General features: G+C 38.9%; 1 protein-coding gene across 1 annotated transcript in view; it reads right to left on the bottom strand.

The window, feature by feature from the left end:
• Positions 1 to 2,594: 2,594 nt before the first annotated feature.
• LOC104515574 (cytosolic phospholipase A2 epsilon-like) overlaps positions 2,595 to 19,328 on the bottom strand; it is a 34,212-nt gene continuing 17,478 nt past the window's right edge. The window contains exons 6-20 of the mRNA XM_010159596.1: positions 17,403 to 17,445; positions 16,753 to 16,816; positions 15,265 to 15,407; positions 15,019 to 15,108; positions 14,322 to 14,359; positions 12,105 to 12,240; positions 10,043 to 10,179; positions 8,618 to 8,840; positions 7,598 to 7,712; positions 6,692 to 6,829; positions 6,308 to 6,415; positions 5,290 to 5,481; positions 4,643 to 4,812; positions 3,566 to 3,752; positions 2,595 to 2,803 (exon numbers count right to left, since the gene is read on the bottom strand). Coding sequence (XP_010157898.1) covers positions 2,595 to 2,803; positions 3,566 to 3,752; positions 4,643 to 4,812; positions 5,290 to 5,481; positions 6,308 to 6,415; positions 6,692 to 6,829; positions 7,598 to 7,712; positions 8,618 to 8,840; positions 10,043 to 10,179; positions 12,105 to 12,240; positions 14,322 to 14,359; positions 15,019 to 15,108; positions 15,265 to 15,407; positions 16,753 to 16,816; positions 17,403 to 17,445 — 1,993 coding nt within the window. The remainder of the gene's footprint in view (positions 2,804 to 3,565; positions 3,753 to 4,642; positions 4,813 to 5,289; positions 5,482 to 6,307; positions 6,416 to 6,691; positions 6,830 to 7,597; positions 7,713 to 8,617; positions 8,841 to 10,042; positions 10,180 to 12,104; positions 12,241 to 14,321; positions 14,360 to 15,018; positions 15,109 to 15,264; positions 15,408 to 16,752; positions 16,817 to 17,402; positions 17,446 to 19,328) is intronic.

Raw genomic sequence — 19,328 nt, 5'->3', positions numbered from 1 at the left:
CTGTCTTTCAGCTGAAGAGTTATTGCAGGACAAATACTGCATGAAATAACTCAACAATCACCTGTTGAAACTCTAAGGGAGTTTCTCTTGTAAAGGCAAATCTTTAAAATCTCAGTCACTTTCTCAAAATTTTTTACTTTGTGCATCTGAATTAAGGTACTTAAGTCAATAACCTCAAAGAGGATGTATTTGGGAGGGTGAAATTAATGTTAATTATTTTTATGTTCACACTTATTCTGTATGTCCTCACATTTATAAGTCTTCACTGTGCAGGGCACTGCTAGCATCATGTGAGATGGTCCCAGTCTCAGTGGGGGAGTACATAAACTGAGTACCGCAAGAGGTAACAAAATGAGAGGATTTTAAAACACATCCTTGATATTATGAAATTTAACAGAAAAAAAAATCAAACTGAAAATAATCTCATTTTGCTTTGCAACGAGTCAGTAACTGATAAAGTTAACTTCACAGCCATGCTATAAATGGAATTTCATAAAACCTTTTGCACTTGGACACTGTAATTTAAGAACAACAAACCTCATCCAGATGTTAAACAGATGAAGGAAGGATAACTAACAGATCACAAAAAACAGTAGTCAAAGGAAGGTATGCTCAGAGGGAAGTATTTCTAAAAAGATGGCACACATCAGTTTGAAGCCTACTGCATGTTTTTATCAATTAGCTGGAAATTAAAAATTAAAATCACCATTTGTGCCCTATTTCAAATGGTGGAAGGAGACCCAGGGTGACCTGAGAGTATGAGGAATTCCTTCACAGGGGAAAGGCAGGTTTCATATTGGCCAGCAAGACACAATGCAGAGATACCCCAGTGCTGACTTGGGATGCAGCACAGATATGTCAGTACAGTAATTAGACATGGTTAGAAGATGGGCTAATTAGCCCTGATGAAACCAGGGTTAATCCAGCTCAGGTTGATTATAAACTCCTATCTGGCTTTTTTCCCATCCTGTTGTTGAGTAAGTTTCCCTTGTAAAACAGGCTGAAACAGCTTCCATCCTGTTCTGTTGAATTTCCAGCAAAAAAGGTCTAGAAACCACGTGAGCAAACCCAAAAATATCTCTGGAAAAGACCCAGAGGGATCCCATAAGCAGGTATTCTACTGTTCTGGAGCTGAACCACTATTACAGTTGTCTCACACATGGAGGGCTAATAATCTAGATTTAAACATGCCATACTGTACCTGGAAACGGGGTTATACCGTCCCCTTTCAAGCGTTTCAGGTTCATGAACACAATGAACATGTTCATGGGTGAAAAACATGACGCAGTCCCCCTCTTCCACTACCAAATTGCTCTAAGATGCACCACCAGCTGTTTGTTACATAGGAGAAAAATGTTTTTCTCCCAACCATTTCCTAGAACTTTGCTCCACACAAACGTATCTGTCAATTCTGAGCATAACCAAGACTGATGTCAACACCAATTCTGCCCTGGTGACTCAGCCTGAAGTTCATCGCAACAGTAGGAGCCTTTTATTATCCAAAGGAAGATAATCCCAAGTATTTTCTGAGCTGCTGTGACCAGCCTCTTCAGGTATTACAGCTCCACATTGCAGGGCTGCTACTGTGAAAGGCTTTTGATCTGTCTGTTGCAGAGCTCCAAGAAAAGAGCCTTCGGTGCCTTTCCCCAGAAGACCCTAGGACTTTTACCGCTCTCTCAGGACAATCCCTGCAAAGGACCATTTGCAGGAAAGCGTCGAACAGTTGCAAAACAATGTCTGGAAGGGATCTCGAAAGGCTTTCCTGGATTGCCCTATTCTATGCTGGCAGCTACTTCCCATCTTTGAAACACCAAGAAATTGCAAGGCCATCTTTCAGGAACAGTCAAGGCAGGTGAAGATGAGTGAGACAGGACAGTCAGCAGCAACTCCCAGAGATAATTAAAGGAAAGTTGGGTAACATGACTACTACTGAGGCTGAATATTGGTGGTTCTGCAGATCGCAGCTCAGAGGACTCATTTGACCACCTGAAACGAAGATGACGTAATTCAGGGGTATTTTTTATTCACGGTGAAAACTATACAGAATTTTACAACACTGATAGTAACTTCAGAAGCTTATTTTCAAAGGCTAGAGAAGAAATCCACTTAAATAAAAATTTCATAGCAGACAGAATCAAATCAAACTCCAATAATTAAGCAAGACCAACACAATGGATTAGCTATTTACGAGAGAAATTCCAGTTCAAGGGATTGTTGTTCCACCAGATCAGAAAAAAACCACCACATAAATACTGTCTTGATTCACATTTTAATGTGCTACATATTTCATCATTATCTTACACAACACTATATTAATTTATATGGAATATATATATCAGTTGGTAAAGTAACAAGGTAACAAAACGAAACACAGCTTGCTGGTTTGAAAGTTTGTTTTGGATTAAGCCACTAGTAAATTCCAATCTGTTTGGCTGAATAGTCATATAAATAGGATGAATAGGAGTCCAGCACGTCCTCAGGATGATGAGATTTCTACTGCAGGTGTCACTGGCAAGCACCAAACCTCTTGATATCACCAGATCATAGACAACCCAAGAAATATCACGTGGAAGGTTGAAGTTGGTGGACAGTGGCTAAGAATTTCGTTGCTTCCTTCGTGCCACTGCCAAGCGCAAGGCCCGAATAATCAACTTCTCGTTATTCAGGACATTGTAATCAGTCAGTTTCACCAGTTTGTCAAAATTCTCTTCACTGAAACACACCTCCCTTGTCGTAAATGGGGAGAAGATGCTGGAGACATCAACTTTGCCTTCAGCCATTTCTTCAGGACTCCTTTCCACACCTGAGGGACAAACGAAAAGGAGATGCACCAATAAGGTTTTACTGCAGTATGTGGCTCATATCAATCATTTAAGTAACTGTAGGTAGGAAAGGGAAATTTGGAGAGAAAGATGTGATTTGCCAGAGGGATGTAAAAGTAGTCTAGCAGCACTGTATCTTCAGTCTCTGGATGAAGCCTCTGTCCAAAAATGATGCAAACCCAAACAGATGGGATAGGATATTCTTGTACTGGATGAATTAACACTCTCACTGAAAGTTCAGGAGAAATGGTGGCACTCAGACAGAGGACATAGTTCCTATTAAAACAAAGATCTCTGTCCACTCAGTCCTCAGTCTGGGAAATTACTTCTAAATATGTGAACAAAACTCAGATAAATGGGCTACTACCCAAACCTCCAGAACGTTTTGCCTCCATCTTTGTTTGCAAGCAGCAGTGCCTAACAAGTCCATGTCTATACAGTAAAACAGCTTGTGTTGTGGACGTACCAGCCATGCTGTATGTATTTTGGGAGTTTTACCTGAATACTATCTCTAGTAAGTCCTGTGAAGTAAATGCCTATTTTCACCTCAAACATATTAGGAAAGCTTCTGGAGTTCTCACAGGTCAGACGTATTGACACAAACCAGTTATTTTTGTCAGTAATGAGACTGATAATGCCAGCATTGGAATGAAAGTCAGAGATGATGTAGAGAGGATACATTGGGCAAATGACTTCAAGGCAAGTGAGTTTTTTATTAAAATTTCTAGCCACAGATGACTCACCAGGAGCTTTAAATTTCTTGAAGGTGTCATTTACTAGGGGGAAAAAGAGCACTGTTGGAGCTTGTGGACTGTCAGCATCTTCAAACACATAGCACTCCTTCAAGTTTTCCCTGTCTTCATCACTTATCTCAATTCTGGGAAATGGGATTCCTTGGCCTGAGATGTACTTTGCAATCTGATCCAGAGGCTGGATGAAGGAATAAAATAACTAAAATTAATAAAAATAATCAGACAGAAACAGCCATAACCACACCAGGCATTGCAGCTTTTCTTATTTTCTGCATTGCTTTAGGCAAAACAAGAAATCAGTCGCTTGCTTTGAGCCTGCAAATGGAGCCAAAAGCCACAGGACTGATTTTATAATTCCAGTAAAACAGGTTCAGAGGTGGAAGGCAAAGAACTGCAAGAATGGAGAAGGAACACATCAGTACAGATTATTCCACGACATTGTCTTGACTTCATTATTTACCGCTTTCCCAATCTTTGTCCTTTGCATAGTTTGTGATACTTCTGATAATGACTCCCTATGAATACATTTATCAACATACCTTATGACCTCATAAAAAAAAATTCTTTAACAGTTATATTTACTATAAAAATGTCAATGCTATTCTCATTATATATGCAACACTAATTATATTGGGGTTTGTTATTAATTGAATATGGCATCAGCCAGTACATTTGCCTAAGAATGATATGAGATAAACAGGCCTCAACACATTGAGGTTTCCCATTTAAACTGTTAAAATATTGTCAGGACTTTCCATTGCCTCCGTAACTTGATGAGTTCAAGGATAACCAAAATCAGTATCAGAGCTTCAGAACGCTCCTCAGCCAGATCTTCAAAAACTCTTCCATTGCAATGAAGACTTCGATGGTTTTAAAATGCCTATATCCCTCACTGTCTTCTATCATTCTTATTACTACTGAGAAATAAAATCACCTGATAATATAAATAATAAATCAATTACCATCTAATTGCCATTGCAATACTGGAAAATTAGTTCATTTAACTGATGAGTGCTAGAGACCAAAAGACCTTGAAGGAAAGATCTCAGCTACCACGTTTTTTCTTACCAGTGTCTGGGACCCTCCACTGTAATTTAAATGCAGGATGACATCCACTTCTCTCTTTGATCTCAGAAGTGGTGGGTAGCTGGTATTGATGAAAAAGCCAGTATCAACCAGGGAGAGCTCATCATCTGCTGTTTCCATCAGTTTATTTGGGAAGGAGTCTATCACTGTGTCTGAAACACAAACAGTTCTTATTACAACAAATAAAAAACAAGATTGACTGTTTCTCTGCAGAAATTTAAAGAGGAAAGAATGGAGAGTTTTACCCCCACTTTCCCTGCCTTCCTTTGACACACTAGCAGCACTAATTTACACAAGTGACATGCTACAGCTTTTTCCTTCCTTTCTTCCTCCTGGACACCTCAAGCAGCTTTGACCCTAAAGGAGAGATCCCCTCCTGCCTCCTCAGGCTTAGCTCACCTTACTCACTGGAACACAATCCCCAGAAAACCAACTTCAATTTCACCCCTCAACCCTCCCAAAAAATGAAATGCTGTTCAAATCTGGTTCCCATGTCTTCCATTTGTGGAAGGGAGAAGTGGAATCTCAGAAGTCAGTCTTGTCTCTTCCTCCTTGCCGGAAACCCTAAAAGAATTTCCAAACATAAACCTCCTCAAAATGTTACTGAAGAACATGCTGTGTTACTGTGCCTTTCCAGGTAGAAAATCCTTCACTCTCCAGGTACTTGTTATGCATCTGGAAGCCTCTGATAAAATTGGGATACTGTGCAATGGTTGGGCGTCCTGTTAAGACATCTCGCAGAGCAGAGGAGAGGATGCTCGAGGGAGTGAATAGACAAGTGTCTACCTCATAGGGGTTCATGGACAGAAAGGGTTCTTCCTCTGCAGACAGGAAAAAAGAAGTTCTGAGTTTAGGACAGTTTTCTGAAGTGATCAATATTTTTAAAAAATGGAGTAATTAAAACCGACAGTTGTCACCATTCTGCACCCCACAGGTAAATCAAACACTTAAAAGCCCTTAAGGTCTGTGCTAGCAAATAAAACTCAGCATTAGACAGTGCATTAAAATGACAGCTACCTGCAGGCAGCAAGCTGGTGCAGTGAGCATTCTAGGCTTCCTCAAATGATGCCCAACCCTATTTGCAGGGTGTGGTGGAAGGGAAGGCCAAGTCCCAAAACATACAGGAGGACAACACTAGCCTAACAACACAGGACACCTCCAGAATCCATGTGTGTATCACCCAGCTGAAAATATTAGCCAAGTTAGGAGTTCAGTCACTCCAGGTTCTCTGTGCAACAGTAAGCTTTCTCCACGGGCAGGTAAGTGGAAAAACCAGCCCTCTGCAAGAGCCCTTTTCTCTACTGACGGTATTAGTGGCCAAGGAGGACCCTATCCTAACTTAACAACCTTAGGATGTGTTGTTAATACAACATGATTTTTACATATCTGCTGGAGACTGTTTTTGTGACTGTATGGCCTTTAGAAAATGGCACAGCTTTGCCAAAGAAGTACAGTTTATTTGTTATAAATCAGGCAGAAAAAATTCTTAGCTGACATCTCTGCTTTGCTTTCCTCATCTCTCTCCCTGACTTTGACAATACCTCTTTAGGCATTAGACCTCTGCACAGAATATAAGCAATACATAATAGTGGTTAAAAAAAAGAAAAAAAAAAGAAAAAAAAAGCCAAAACCACAAAAACCTCTCACCAATATCTTTTACTCTGTCTCTGGTCCATCTACACCAGAAGTCCTCTGAATCAGTAGCCAAATTCCAGACATACATCACATCTATGGAAAATATACTACTCCACATGCCTGAAATGTGAAAAAGAAAATAGAAACTGATTGATGGAATAATCTTGAGAGAATTTTAATTAATACATAACTTCCATCCTTCCCCTTGGATCCTTCCTTTCTGTCTGGATGGGTATCTTCATGAGCGTACTTCCTAAGTATGTCCTTGCCAATGCAAACTCACACCTGCCCAACCAGTTTGCTGGTGTCTTCCCAGTGTTGTCCACCACAGACCATGTGCTCAGTTATGCCAGCTGCCTCTTGAGTAGACCACCTTTCCCCCTTGGCAATAGTCACCTTGCAAATAGCAGATCCGAGTCTCTGAGAGTCTCTTCACCATCCTTCCCATGAAGAATTCACTTCCAAAGTGTTCTGCACAAATAGATGCTCCGTATTTCAGGAGACCGACTTCATAAGGAGTGAACTCCAGCCACTCTACAACAACAGCAGCCAGATCATGAAAAGGCAATAATATGTTAACTATTGCTAAACAGAAGAGTAGTAGAGAGCAGGAACAAATTATCAGAAAGACAGTGGTTAGTTCATAATATGCCAGTCACCAGCTATAGCTGTATCCATATTGCCTGCAGTACTAATGTCATAGAGTCCTTTCACATCAAGGAGGGCAGTCCCACTCTATGACAGAGCATTCTCCAGCAGAAAAACCCCGGTGTGAATGAAACCGTGTTTCTCTACAGTTAATCTTACCCAAAAGTACGTATTGTTCATGTATATCTTGTTCCCTTTAGGGCACCAGTGACAGAGAGTTTAGCATTCACTTGGTGTCATGTATTCAGCTGCTCATATTAAACAAATACTGTGAAAATTAATACAAGAGGAAGTAGTGATTTTCCTGCTACCAGAACCAACAATTCAGTACTTCCTTTAATTGTGCAAAGTAAGGCCGTGCAGAACCATCATAAGAATTCGTTACAAGGTTTTTGTGAGCAGCATAAATTGTGAGTTGGACATCTTCTGTGGTATAACTATATTTTTCCTTTTGGCAACATAGAGAACTAAGATACTAAAGACTCAGCATGCCTATATTTTTTAAGTGTTAGTCACTATTATCTGAAATTTTAAAAGGTTTTCTTTTGCAATTAGAATGAAAGGACGATTGTATTATTAATGCTGATTACATGCATTTAGTCTTAGATTACTTGAATTATGAAGTTGTTAAGAAATCTAAATCATAACCATTACCTCTGAAGGCCTGAGCACTATAGTTGGACTTGAGGTTGATGGCCACATAGATGGGCAATGGGTTCTGACCGTTATCCACTGCCTGCCGTTGGTCTGAGAGTCTATGCTCATCTTTCTGGTTTTGATTTAAAATGGTTAATGCAGTAAGGTGAAAAACAACGTGCACTTAAAATAATATAATGTGAATTATCAGCTTTATCCAGGTTATCCTTCCCATTCTCAGCCCACTGGATTGCCCAGAAATATCTGCCATGGAATATTCCAAACTTGGCAAGTATCCCATAAGAAGCAGCTACACCCTGTATGAGTCCTCAGGGTGTGAGAGATGCAGAGAGGTTGACTGTAGATTCAGAAAGGAAAAACAATATTCCCAGGAAGAAATACGTGTCTAGGTGAAAGGTAAGGGGAATTTAGCAGAGTTGATCATATTTTAAGATATTTTGCAAGTATGTTCATATGCAAGAATATACTCTATTGCACATGACAATTTAAAACTTCTGTGTATAAACACAGACCAGAGTGAAACTACTTGAGTTATACTATTTTTAAAGTACCAAAATTTCTATCACTCTTTCTTAAAACCTGATAACATATTTAGAGAATTGTCTTTCCCACTATAGGAATTATCTCCATACACAGTGTATAACTAAGTCACTGTATAAATGCATATCTTCATTTATGCTAGTGAAGTATAATTTCAAAATTTTAAGTGTCGCTTCTAGTCAGAATATTTAATGTCCAAAGTGATTAGTTTACATTTTACAATATTTTTTTCCCTCGGGATTTTTCTGTCTTGAAGAAGAAAGAACACCTTTGACTGCAATGCCATGGTTCCTTCAGTACAAGGTCAACCTCACTTTAAAGAAAAAGCAGTGTTTTAATAATGGATCTGAGTACACAGAATTTAATCAACCACTAACCTAATTCTTTGCATTAGTAGTACTGAATGGCATCCCAGTATTTATTTTCTTCTTCATAACTATAGAAGGTCATCAGGTTTCTGAAAAAAAGGAGTAGTACCTTATCATGTAGCATGGATTCAATGACAAGTCCCCAAAGGTCTATGAAAGAAGTGTTATGTCCTTCTTTACTCCTCTCCATCAGGTCATTATAATAGTACTTCAGACAATCCAAAGAAAAACAGCAAATCTTGGATTTGGTTACTTGCTTGCGAGCTTCCTTGATTGCATCCTCCAGATATTTTTGTGACCAATTAGCATCTTCATATAAGTTTGCCATTGTCCTGAAGAAACATTAGAAGAAAATAATGAAAGTGGAGTAATGCTGTGGTTTGTCTTCAGAGAACTTGTGCAACCTATGTGCCTGTGTCTTAATTCGGATGGAGTACACAACTAAAAATTAAACACACCTGATACACTCTCATTTCAAGAGCAAACAAAACCTCCAAGCTTTCCTGGTTTTGATAATAAAAGTTTATGTAGGCTCAAAAATTATTAGAGAAATTAAAGGGAGAAAAAAACCAAACCCTCTCGAGGCTATTACATACAAAGACTCCACAAGTCCTCAGGAAAACCATTTCTTGGAAGGTAGGGAGCATTCTAGGGAGCAGTCACTACTAGTTTGCTCTAGTCCCAAGTACATTTGCTCCCAAGTATCTGCTAATGGCTCCTAACAGGGAGACAACTGGGCAGTACTTGGGTTTTGGCATGTTCTGGTACAGCCATTGTTACTTGTCTCTTTGAAATTGTAACACAGATCTCCACATAGAGAAAAGTTAAAAGAATTTTGGAAAATACTTAGACAAACCTGCCATTAAGGTTTGGACTGGTATAAAGGACTGACACACAATTCAGTGCAAAAAAACTCTTCACTTCCAACCAGTTGTAGAGGAGTGGAGCTAACTAGAACCCACTTGATTAAATGCTTATATATGACATCATCTGCTGTATGCCCACTGGGAGAAGGGAGCACTTTATAATGAACAACCATAGCTGCAGCCTCTCCGAGGTCAGTAACTTGGCATCATTGTTGGACTTCTGTGACGGTATTAACTCCACTAGCCCCAAATACATCTTTTACCAGAGGGAGATGCACTCTAAATCCAAAATGGAAGTGAGAATAACGAGCAAATGTCAGGCATAAATTCTTCTTCCCATCTTTCTTCGATTTCCAGTCTAAAGACAAATTCGTTGCATTCAGTCTAAGGTATAATTGATAAAATATGAAAAGGTAATCGAGCATTTACATGAAAATATAAGGCACAGACTGTGTCAGTGTGGTGACAAAAGCAGCTGAATAACGTGACAACTGATCTCTTACTCGGTATTGTTTTGTTTCTTTGTTCCAGGCAGACACAGAGGAGATTCGGGGGAAAGGGAAATGCTTTTGCTTTACTAAGTGCCATATAAGCTAATGATGCTGTACAAATACTCAACAGTATTGAGCAGAGAGTACAAACATAAACCTTGTTTGGGTCATTCTCACCATGTGGTACCCGATAAACCCCCGATGTAGGAAATGCAGTCTAACAGATTGAGTTTCTGGAGACCCAGCAGGCTGCCATACATGGCTGTTAGCGATCTCGTCCCTCCACCAGTCGTCGTGATGGCCACCACCGGCACCTGCGCAACACAGAAGGCAAAGAAGCCAAGGCCAGGCATGCATTAGGGACAAGCAATCCTCCTTATTGCAGGAAAGGGGTAACGGGTTACGGGCACTGATACAAGCAGTGACATTACTTCATGCAAGAAGGACGTGGTTGTTGCAAAAGGCACCTGACTGATGGGAGAGGGAAGACTTACGTCTTACACGCTCAGATTGGGAGGGCAGGAGGCTCTTTATTTAATATATAATTGGAAATCAACCTCATCACCCTGGAATTCTTCAAGTGTATTATTAGAAGCTGTTATAGAAAATACAGGATTTAGCATGCCAGAGCAGATTAGGGATCTGTGATTCTGCCTCTAACAATGACCACTGTCTCAGAAGAATGCACAGCACTCTGTAATCAGCCAGACCACACAATAGCCAAAGCCTTCCTGGCCTCAGGCCACTAATTAATTTATGTCCTGAAGCACAATCATCAGTAGGGCTTCCCCTCCTGCAAGGTTCAAATGTAATTGAAGAGACAGGCTATTCTTCTCTTAATCTTTTCCTGATCTAGCACACACTTGTCTGCCGTTAGCATCTTGAGTTGTGTGGATACTTACAAACTCTATGGAAAATGTCATTTTATACCTTTCAAGTATTAATTTCTAATCTCATCAAGCAATCTGTTGGTCTAAATTCAATGATTAGAGCTTGAAGAAAATATATCTTCTATCCTATGAAATTTAAAAAAAAAAAAAAAAAAAACACCAAAATAGATGTTCTTCCTACCCTAAACCTGATAAGAACTTAAAATGTAGGAAATTTTATAAAATAATAATAATGAGGAAAAATGTAATCTTGCTAACTAAAATTAGAATAATTTTTAAAAAGTTATATTTTGGGTTTTACATTTGCTAACAATCTTCATTATGAATTAAAATTGTAATTTTTTTTTTTCCTGTTCAAACATAAGTCAGTTAACAAAGTAGAAGGCATTTTTTCCATGTTTTTGAAGTTAAACACATGAATAACAGAGCCAGAGTAATTAGACCTCTTCATAAACCAACTTTGGTCATACCATTTTGGTCTTACCACCTCAACGACTTTCCTTTGTGTCAAGAAACTCTTAGACAGCTATGTAAATATGTTCTTTCCAGCTTTCTCAAAAATTTTATTTTCTGTATTATTCTCTGCTCTGATATCCAAAATAAGATTTTGGTTTTAAATCTATTCCCTATCCACAGCACTATTTATTTTAATTGTCAGCTAAAGAGGATTCTTCCAGTTGGCATGTTTGTATTTCTCTGATTTTCAAAAACTCAGCTACACAGAAGCAGTTACAAAACTGATGACTGAATTATGGAGGCAGGAGCTGGGGCTATGGTGATAAAGCTACACTTTTAATCACCTCCTTCATCTATACAATTCAATGATGCTCGAAGAGTCACTATTCCAGCTTGATGGTTTTATTCATGTAGTCAGTTTTCCCAATAACAGAACTTTTCTGCTGTAGAAACCACCCAAAGTATTTTTATTCAGATGTCTACGTGAAAATTTTTGCTTCCTCCCCTCAAAATAATTTGCAAATGCCACAACCACCGCCTTGTCTCTGTTACTGAACTAAGGCACACTACTTCCTAGACAGTATCTCCCAGCTGTTCCATGTCTGCCCACTATAAATTTTCCTCCTGAGCCCCATGAGCAATAACAAGAATAAACAGGAATGGGTTGAACTGAGTAGCTGTTGAGAAGTTTTGAGGCTGTAAAGGCATTATCCTGCCTTCCTTGATCCACTGCGTAAGTCAGCTAATGCTTCTGTTGCTCATCTCTTGCCCTAGGTAGCCAGGCCTGCCCCAGTACAGCAGGATTAATTAAGATTTTTTATCTGTGGTTTTGATTTGTGAGCCAGGCCCCAATCCCCACCGAGAAGTTGCTACCAGGGACTGTGCTAGCTTGCCTCATGCTCTTTCAGATCCTCCTCCAAATGAAGAATCTTCTTCAGAGCAGCAGCAACATATTTCTTCCTTTTCCGCAGGAAGTCCTGCTCTTCTACGCACAGGCTAAACCCCAACCGCACATCCAGGTCACCTGTGCTAGAACAAACAACAGGACAAATCAATGCATATGTCATTTATAGCTGATTTCAAGACCTGTAGGGCAGGTAGAATCATAGAATGGTTTGGGTTGGAAGGGACCTTAAAGATCATCTAGTTCCAACCCCCCTGCCACGGGCAGGGACACCTTCCACTAGACCAGGTTGCTCCAAGCCTCATCCAGCCTGGCCTTGAACACTTCCAGGGATGGGGCATCCACAGCTTCTCTGGGCAACCTGTTCCAGTGCTTCACCACCCTCTCCGGGAAGAGCTTCTTCCTGACGTCCACTCTAAATCTACCCTCTTTCAATTTAACCCCGTTACTCCTTGTCCTGTCACTACAGGCCCTTGTAAAAAGTCCCCCTCAGCTTCCTTGTAGCCCCTTCAGGTACTGGAAGGTGCTATAAGGGCTCCCCGGAGCCTTCCCTTCTCCAGGCTGAACAACGCCAACTCTCTCAGCCTGTCTTCCCAGGAGATATGCTCCAGCCCCCTGGATCAGGTTGTCAGTAAACTCCACAAACCATCTGCAAAAAAAAAAGCTATTTCCAAGTCTGCATATTGATCAAGGAACAGAAGAAAAAGGAGCATTCCTATTGCCAGCAAGAAGTAGTAGTAAGAATGAGAGGAACTTCCAAAGTGCTTTAGATTTCTTGTGAACACGGGCACAAAGACAAGAAACACAAGTCAGGGAAAGATCACCAAAATGGGTAATTTCAGGAGTAATTTTTTTTTGTATCCATTCCTTTCTGTCACCATGACACCCTGGAAAACTCAAATGATGTCATCATCACAAGTTCTCAGGTTTTGACTGCTCGCTAACAGTATTTAAAGTGAAGGTTCTAATGAGTCGTGTGATGGAGCAAGCATCACCCCCTGCTCAGCCTCTCTCCTGTGAAATCCAGCCTTTCACCTGTGTGCTGAACAGGTATCTAGATAAGCATTTGCAAGCTTCATCCTGCAAATATATAAGAATACCCATCATTTTTTTCTACATGGGCAACCACAGTGAATTTTCTCCCTTGAAAAATACAAAGCACAAGCCAAAAATTTTTCAGAAAAAAATGTACAAAACCAATCAAACGGTAGCTAATGATCTGTGCTTTCAGCAGCACAAATACACTTGTTACTGACAAGAACACTCAATATTGACCAAATCTTCTGGGTCACATCACCCTCTGCTGGCTGCAAACTCTCTCCTGAACAACATTAGTTTCACCAATATTTCACAAACCTGGAATGTTTCAAGAGTTAATGTTAATAATTTCTGTTCTCCAACCAATGTGCATATTACAGTGAAATTTTGAAAACAGACTAAGGTCAAGTTATTAACTTTACAAAACAAAACATTTTTAGCAGTAGATATAAATTTCTCTTGCTCTCTCTATAAATCTGCATCTGTTAGATTTACATTTCAATATATTTTGTTACGGGCTGAGATTGAGCATGTAGCTCTTCCTATGCTATGAATCTCACCTACACAAACTGCTCCCTTGCTCTGAAAATTCACCTTGCTTCCCTTCTGTGTATCACCCAGTAGAGTAAGGATGCTGTGAACCATGTGAAGCTTTCATCTGTACCATAAAACCTCATTGTCTTCAATTTTACCTATCACTGGTGCAACTCTGTCCCTGCAAGTGGTCTGGCAGAGGTGCAACTCTCAAGACCCATTCTGCTCAGTGAAGCAGGAGAAGGGGCAGAAGCCAGGTTGCCCTATGTTTGTTTTGGTGACTTTGCAAAGTTAAGAGGGATAGAGTTTATTTCAATCATTATGCAGATCTGACTCCTGGCATAAATGGGCAACATAATAAGTATGTGAGTAGTGCAGTTTTACTCATGTCTAAGAATAGTACTCATAAAATAGGCTAATTTACTCTGAAAAAAACCTACCAAGGCTCATAAACCCGTCCTGAACTGCATGATCCTGTAACTGCAGCAGACTTGCACTTACCTCAGGCACCACGTGAGTACAGGACAACGCACTCACGTGGCGTGTGTTCATCTTTCCACCTATCATAGAAAAAAACCCTAGATAACTGGCTTACAGTAATCCTGGATGACAGGATAAAAAGAGGCTAGCTTACCATTTTCTTGCTGTCAAGCACAAGTGGAAGGAATGATCCTAGAAATCCAGAAAATAAAGCTCATTACCACCAAAATTCAAAACACTTCTCTCCTTCAAGCTCAGACAAGGCTCATTCAGTAAGAGAGGAGGTTCTCAAATAATCATTCCTATGGTCAAAGACGTTATTGTGGTACAATATCCCTGCTCTGGAATCAAGTCCTCTCTTATCTAACAAGCCTGTCTATTTGAGGCAGTTTGCATGCCATGAGTTTGCATGTTACACCAGCTCACAGTGTGCACACTTAGAAGAAGCAGCAAGAATGAGACAAGAAAGCTCCTTTGGTATTGACATTTAGAAAAGATCTGAATTAAGCTCATATTCTGGATTTTTTTTTTTTTTTTAATTATTACTAGCCATTCTGGAATTACTGCAGTACACAAAAAAAATTTGGAACTCATGTGCATATGACAGTCACTTTTGTTCCTTGAAACCACTTACTTCTAATTTTGGGATGCAGGTTTGTGATGATTTTCGTATTATTATAATTACTGCTAGCACCTGCTTCCTTAAACGTAAATAGGACTGCCCTAATTTTTTTTATTTTCAATAAATAAATTTTACATAGTGATTTTGTTCACTTGGTAGCTTTATTTCTCGCAGGACAATATGAAACGCATCTTGAAAATATTTATTTCAAAAGATTCACAGCACTCACCTCTTTGACCATTATTTCCTTCTGCAAAGGGAGTGAATTCAGAGGGAAAGAAAGGACCCCAGATTTCACTGTTTCATTTTTCTCTGCCAGCTGAAACAATGCAGAAGTAGGTAGGGATGAGCACATGAAAGGTTTGGCATCTCTAGAACTCCTCCTACTTATAGGGCTAGCTCAGATCACTGGTTACATTAATTTCTTATTCTAATTCTATTGAGATTAACAAAAACATACAGAAGGGGAACGTACCTCTTCTGGTAGTATTATATCCAACCTTGTCTGCTCATTTATAACGCAGTGAAACATGATGATCCTAAGGCTGGGGTCAGAGTCCAGCAAAATCTTCTGGCTTCCTTCATGGGATCCTTTCACTGTAAATGTAAGCTCCTGACCTAAACATAGAGGCAGCAAAAAAGAGAGAATTTTAACTATTCCAAGCAAACATACATAATTAAATTAAAATCCATTCTACTCTGCATGGTTTTTTGTCTGATTTTCCTTACACCATGATGATTAAGTAGACTCTGGGTGGTCGAAATAGATAGAAAACTAGACTAAAACATTTTGGTGGATCTGTAATAAACCATTAATATACAGAAATCCTATTTTTTAAATACTGTAGTGTGCTATTTGGTGGGTGCTTTCCATGAATAAACCAACCCAAGATTTAGATTTAATGGAGCAACAGTTTAAAGGCATTTTGGGTTATTCCCATTGAATAAGACAGTAATTTATTTGATGTCAGTCTATTCTGGTTCACCGCGTACATTTTATTGTATGCTGTATCTGCTACAATAGCCAAATGATTGAAACCCAAAAATCAAGTAGACTACATGACATGTGCCCTCATGTCACTAAAACTGAAACAGCCTGTCAGCCCAAAGGCTGTGTTTCTTGTATGGAAAAGCCTTTACATTTACAGAGAGATTGTATGCTGTTCTCTTGCAAGATCAGGGGCAAGAGGCATATAATTGTTAGGTCATTGACCTTTCCTCCCCATGCTACATTTCAGTTTGAAACTTCCTATAATGCAACTCAGCCACTGCTATCATTTTCTTCATAAAGATCAGTTTTCCAGTCATTAATTTTCTTGAAACAGACATGATTTTTTGAGATTTGCCCCATGACCAGCTTTACACAATCTACTATTTATTTAAATGAGCTTAAAGACTAGTAAAGAGTCCTGATATATTTATTAGACCTATGTTTTAAAGGCAAAGTGCTGATTTGGTGGTGGTTTGCATTTTGCATAGACCCCTTTGTTACAATTTTACATTTAAACTTAAGAGCTTAAGTTTATTATTTTTTTGCTTAAGCAACCAAAAAAAAAAAATCTCTTTCAGAACCCTGAATGTGCAGAAACTTTGTACATATTCAAATCCAAATAAAACATACAGCATAAGACTTCTACATACTACCAAGAAGATCCAACTTCTTTTAAAATTTCCATTTTGAACATGCAATAAACAAATAGAACTAATATGATTTTTTCCAGGTTTTTAATTCTAGCATATATGGCTCTAGTTTTGCATCAATATAAGATTTGTCTCGGAAGTGAATACTGGGCTAACTTGAATTTTAACAGATACAATCTTCCTGCAAGGTGGAGCATGGCGAAACTAAGTATTACGTGACACAGCTGGAATAACATGCACACCAGATTATTAATTTTTCAACATCTTTATAACAACTGAATCACAGCACAAAAACAATAGGTTAATGAAGCAATAACCTCACTTGTGGATTGCTGCTTCAGCTTCCCCATATCCACTCTAACCTCCAAACAGGAAACCTCGCGTGCCTGTAGCAAGAGAGGATAAATGACGACTGAGAGAAGTGTAAATGTCATTGCAAGTGATTCATACTGTTCTCAACCAACCCCTCTAGTTGATCAATGAACAACACAATTATTATCTATTACTATGTCTTCAAATCATGAGGACAATAGTGACATGGGGTTTTTTAAGTTTGAAAGTAAAGAGGAACAAGTCACGAGCTGCTTGAACAGTTAAGTAAAGATGATGAGACCTGTTCAAAATAATAGGTGTACTGAGGTGTACAGGACTCCTCTTACAAGCATTTTATCACTTTCTTCATTAACCCCTGATAGTTCTGGGTGTAACGTGGGAATAATGGGTAGGACAATCAATTTTATGGAAGAAAGTAGGTGGCAGGTGCATGCTGACAGAAGCCTCACAGCATGCCTTTGCTCAAGGTGGCACCGCACTGGAGTGATGGGAAGAGTGATCCTTAGTGCCAACCAGAGATCCTTTTCCTCAGAGTGGCTGATAGTACTGACTTCGGGACACAGCTCAAAGACTCTAGAATCAAAAATATGACCACTTGTTAACACAGGCATGGGAAAGATGGTCAGAAATAAACGTTACCACTAGTACTCCATTAGTAATGATGCCATCAGGATAGTCCAGTCTGAAAAATACAATGGAAAATATAATGTCATGAATAGGACAAGACATAAATATTTAAATCTATGAGTTAACACATTACTCATTTTCCCCTCATCAACTTTGACACTAGTGTATTTAACATTCTCACTTAAAAATACTTCAAAGCTTTTATCAAGCATAGCTCTAGGTCATGAGCTGAGTTGCAAGTTTTTTCATCCACTCATAATAGAACATGAAGCTGGGCTTTTACTCCCAGGGTTTGTCATATTTGCTTTGGTAAACCATGTAATGAATTCCAATATGTGACATACTGAGTTTGAGGAAAGCTTGAGGCTGTTAGAATCATCTTGATTGTTTCGATCATTACACAGTTTGACCCAAGGTTTTAGACTTGAAAAACCAATACACCATAACAGTGGAAGAAATTCTACTCACCTGTATAAAGTGATTTGAAAAACAGACATGCGATTTTAATATATCACTATATGTGCAGATATGTTTCTGCTTAACCATCTAGGGGCAGAAGTGGATTTATGCACTGCAGGTGCCAACTTTTATATTCTTAAATATTTTTCATTCAGAAAAATCAGGCAATATCTCAATAAGGATATCTTATAGTTTACCGTCTTATTAAACAGCTTATGTTAATTCATACAGCATCTCAATAACCAAGATTAGTCCAAAGGGAACACAGACATACATAAAGTTATAAGGATTGAACAGCAACCCCTCAACCTGCTGCAGACAGTGTGACCTGTTTATTCAGATGTTACAAGCTATGGATTATACACTGTGTAGTACCACAAGGTATACAGCTGAGATATGTATTTCATCTCAGCAGAAACCAGGCAATAAGCTTCCTTTAAAATCAGATGAATTACATTGTTATTATTAATTTTAAAAGAAGGTTTATGACAACTATTTGATTTCAGTATAAATACATGAAAATAACTTTGTAAAATTTCCCATGACAAAGAATGCTACCCTAATTTCAAAGCTCATAAACAGTTTAAAGTTTCGTTTCCAAATCAGTATTTTCATTAACCAAAAAATATGAGTGGGCTAAAAACAGGGCAGACCATTCAGAAATTAAAAAAAAAAAAAAACCAAACACCAAACCACATACACACACAAGAGTTATACGCTGGAAAAAAAGATTTTTACTTAAAAATTTTGTAAGATCTTTTTTTGAGAGTGTATTTTAAGAGAGTTCAAAGAACACTGGTCAGGAATAGGCAAAACATACTCAGTGTTACTACCTGCATGCAGGGAAATGGGGTTAAGTACCACTCAAGTTTTGTTTCAGACCCTAACTTTTGCACTTAATTACTATTTCATAATCAAATAATTGTAGCATTACACAAAATATGGTGTCACTATCCCCAAATACTTCATAAAAAAAAGCAGAGAAACAGCACAGTAGATATTGAAAGACCTCAGTCTGAATAGCTTAGTGAAAAGAAGGTGATAATACAGGAAAAGTTGTCCTTGTATAGAGGTAAATATCCAGTGCAGTGTAATATTATTTGAGGTACTGGTATCAGCAAAGTATAAAGTTGGACTGATAATTAGGAGCTCAAGGCATGACCTACAAATAGGGTGGAAGAACATGCAATGTTGGAGAGAATGGCTTGGAGGGCTCGTGGAAAGAACCAGAAGAACACAGGCATTAAGCATCATTGGCTGAGATGCCCCTCTTGGGGTGTCACCCCTGCAGTCACTGCTGTAAGGAAGTGTAGCTGCTGTTAGTTGGTGGGTAAGATCAGCCCACGCGAAGAACGTAATGCTAAGCTTCAGGTTTGTTAAAGACCTAGGGATGAAGCACAATGCAAGGTTTCTTTTTTTTTTTTTTTTTATTTTCCTGGTGATCTGTACACTTGTTTTAAGAAGAGCAAAGGCACTCAC

This window comes from Eurypyga helias, unplaced genomic scaffold, assembly GCF_000690775.1.
Source record: "Eurypyga helias isolate BGI_N326 unplaced genomic scaffold, ASM69077v1 scaffold969, whole genome shotgun sequence".
In the NCBI taxonomy this organism is placed as follows: Eukaryota; Metazoa; Chordata; class Aves; order Eurypygiformes; family Eurypygidae; genus Eurypyga; species Eurypyga helias.
This window is presented reverse-complemented; position numbering and strand designations above follow the sequence as displayed.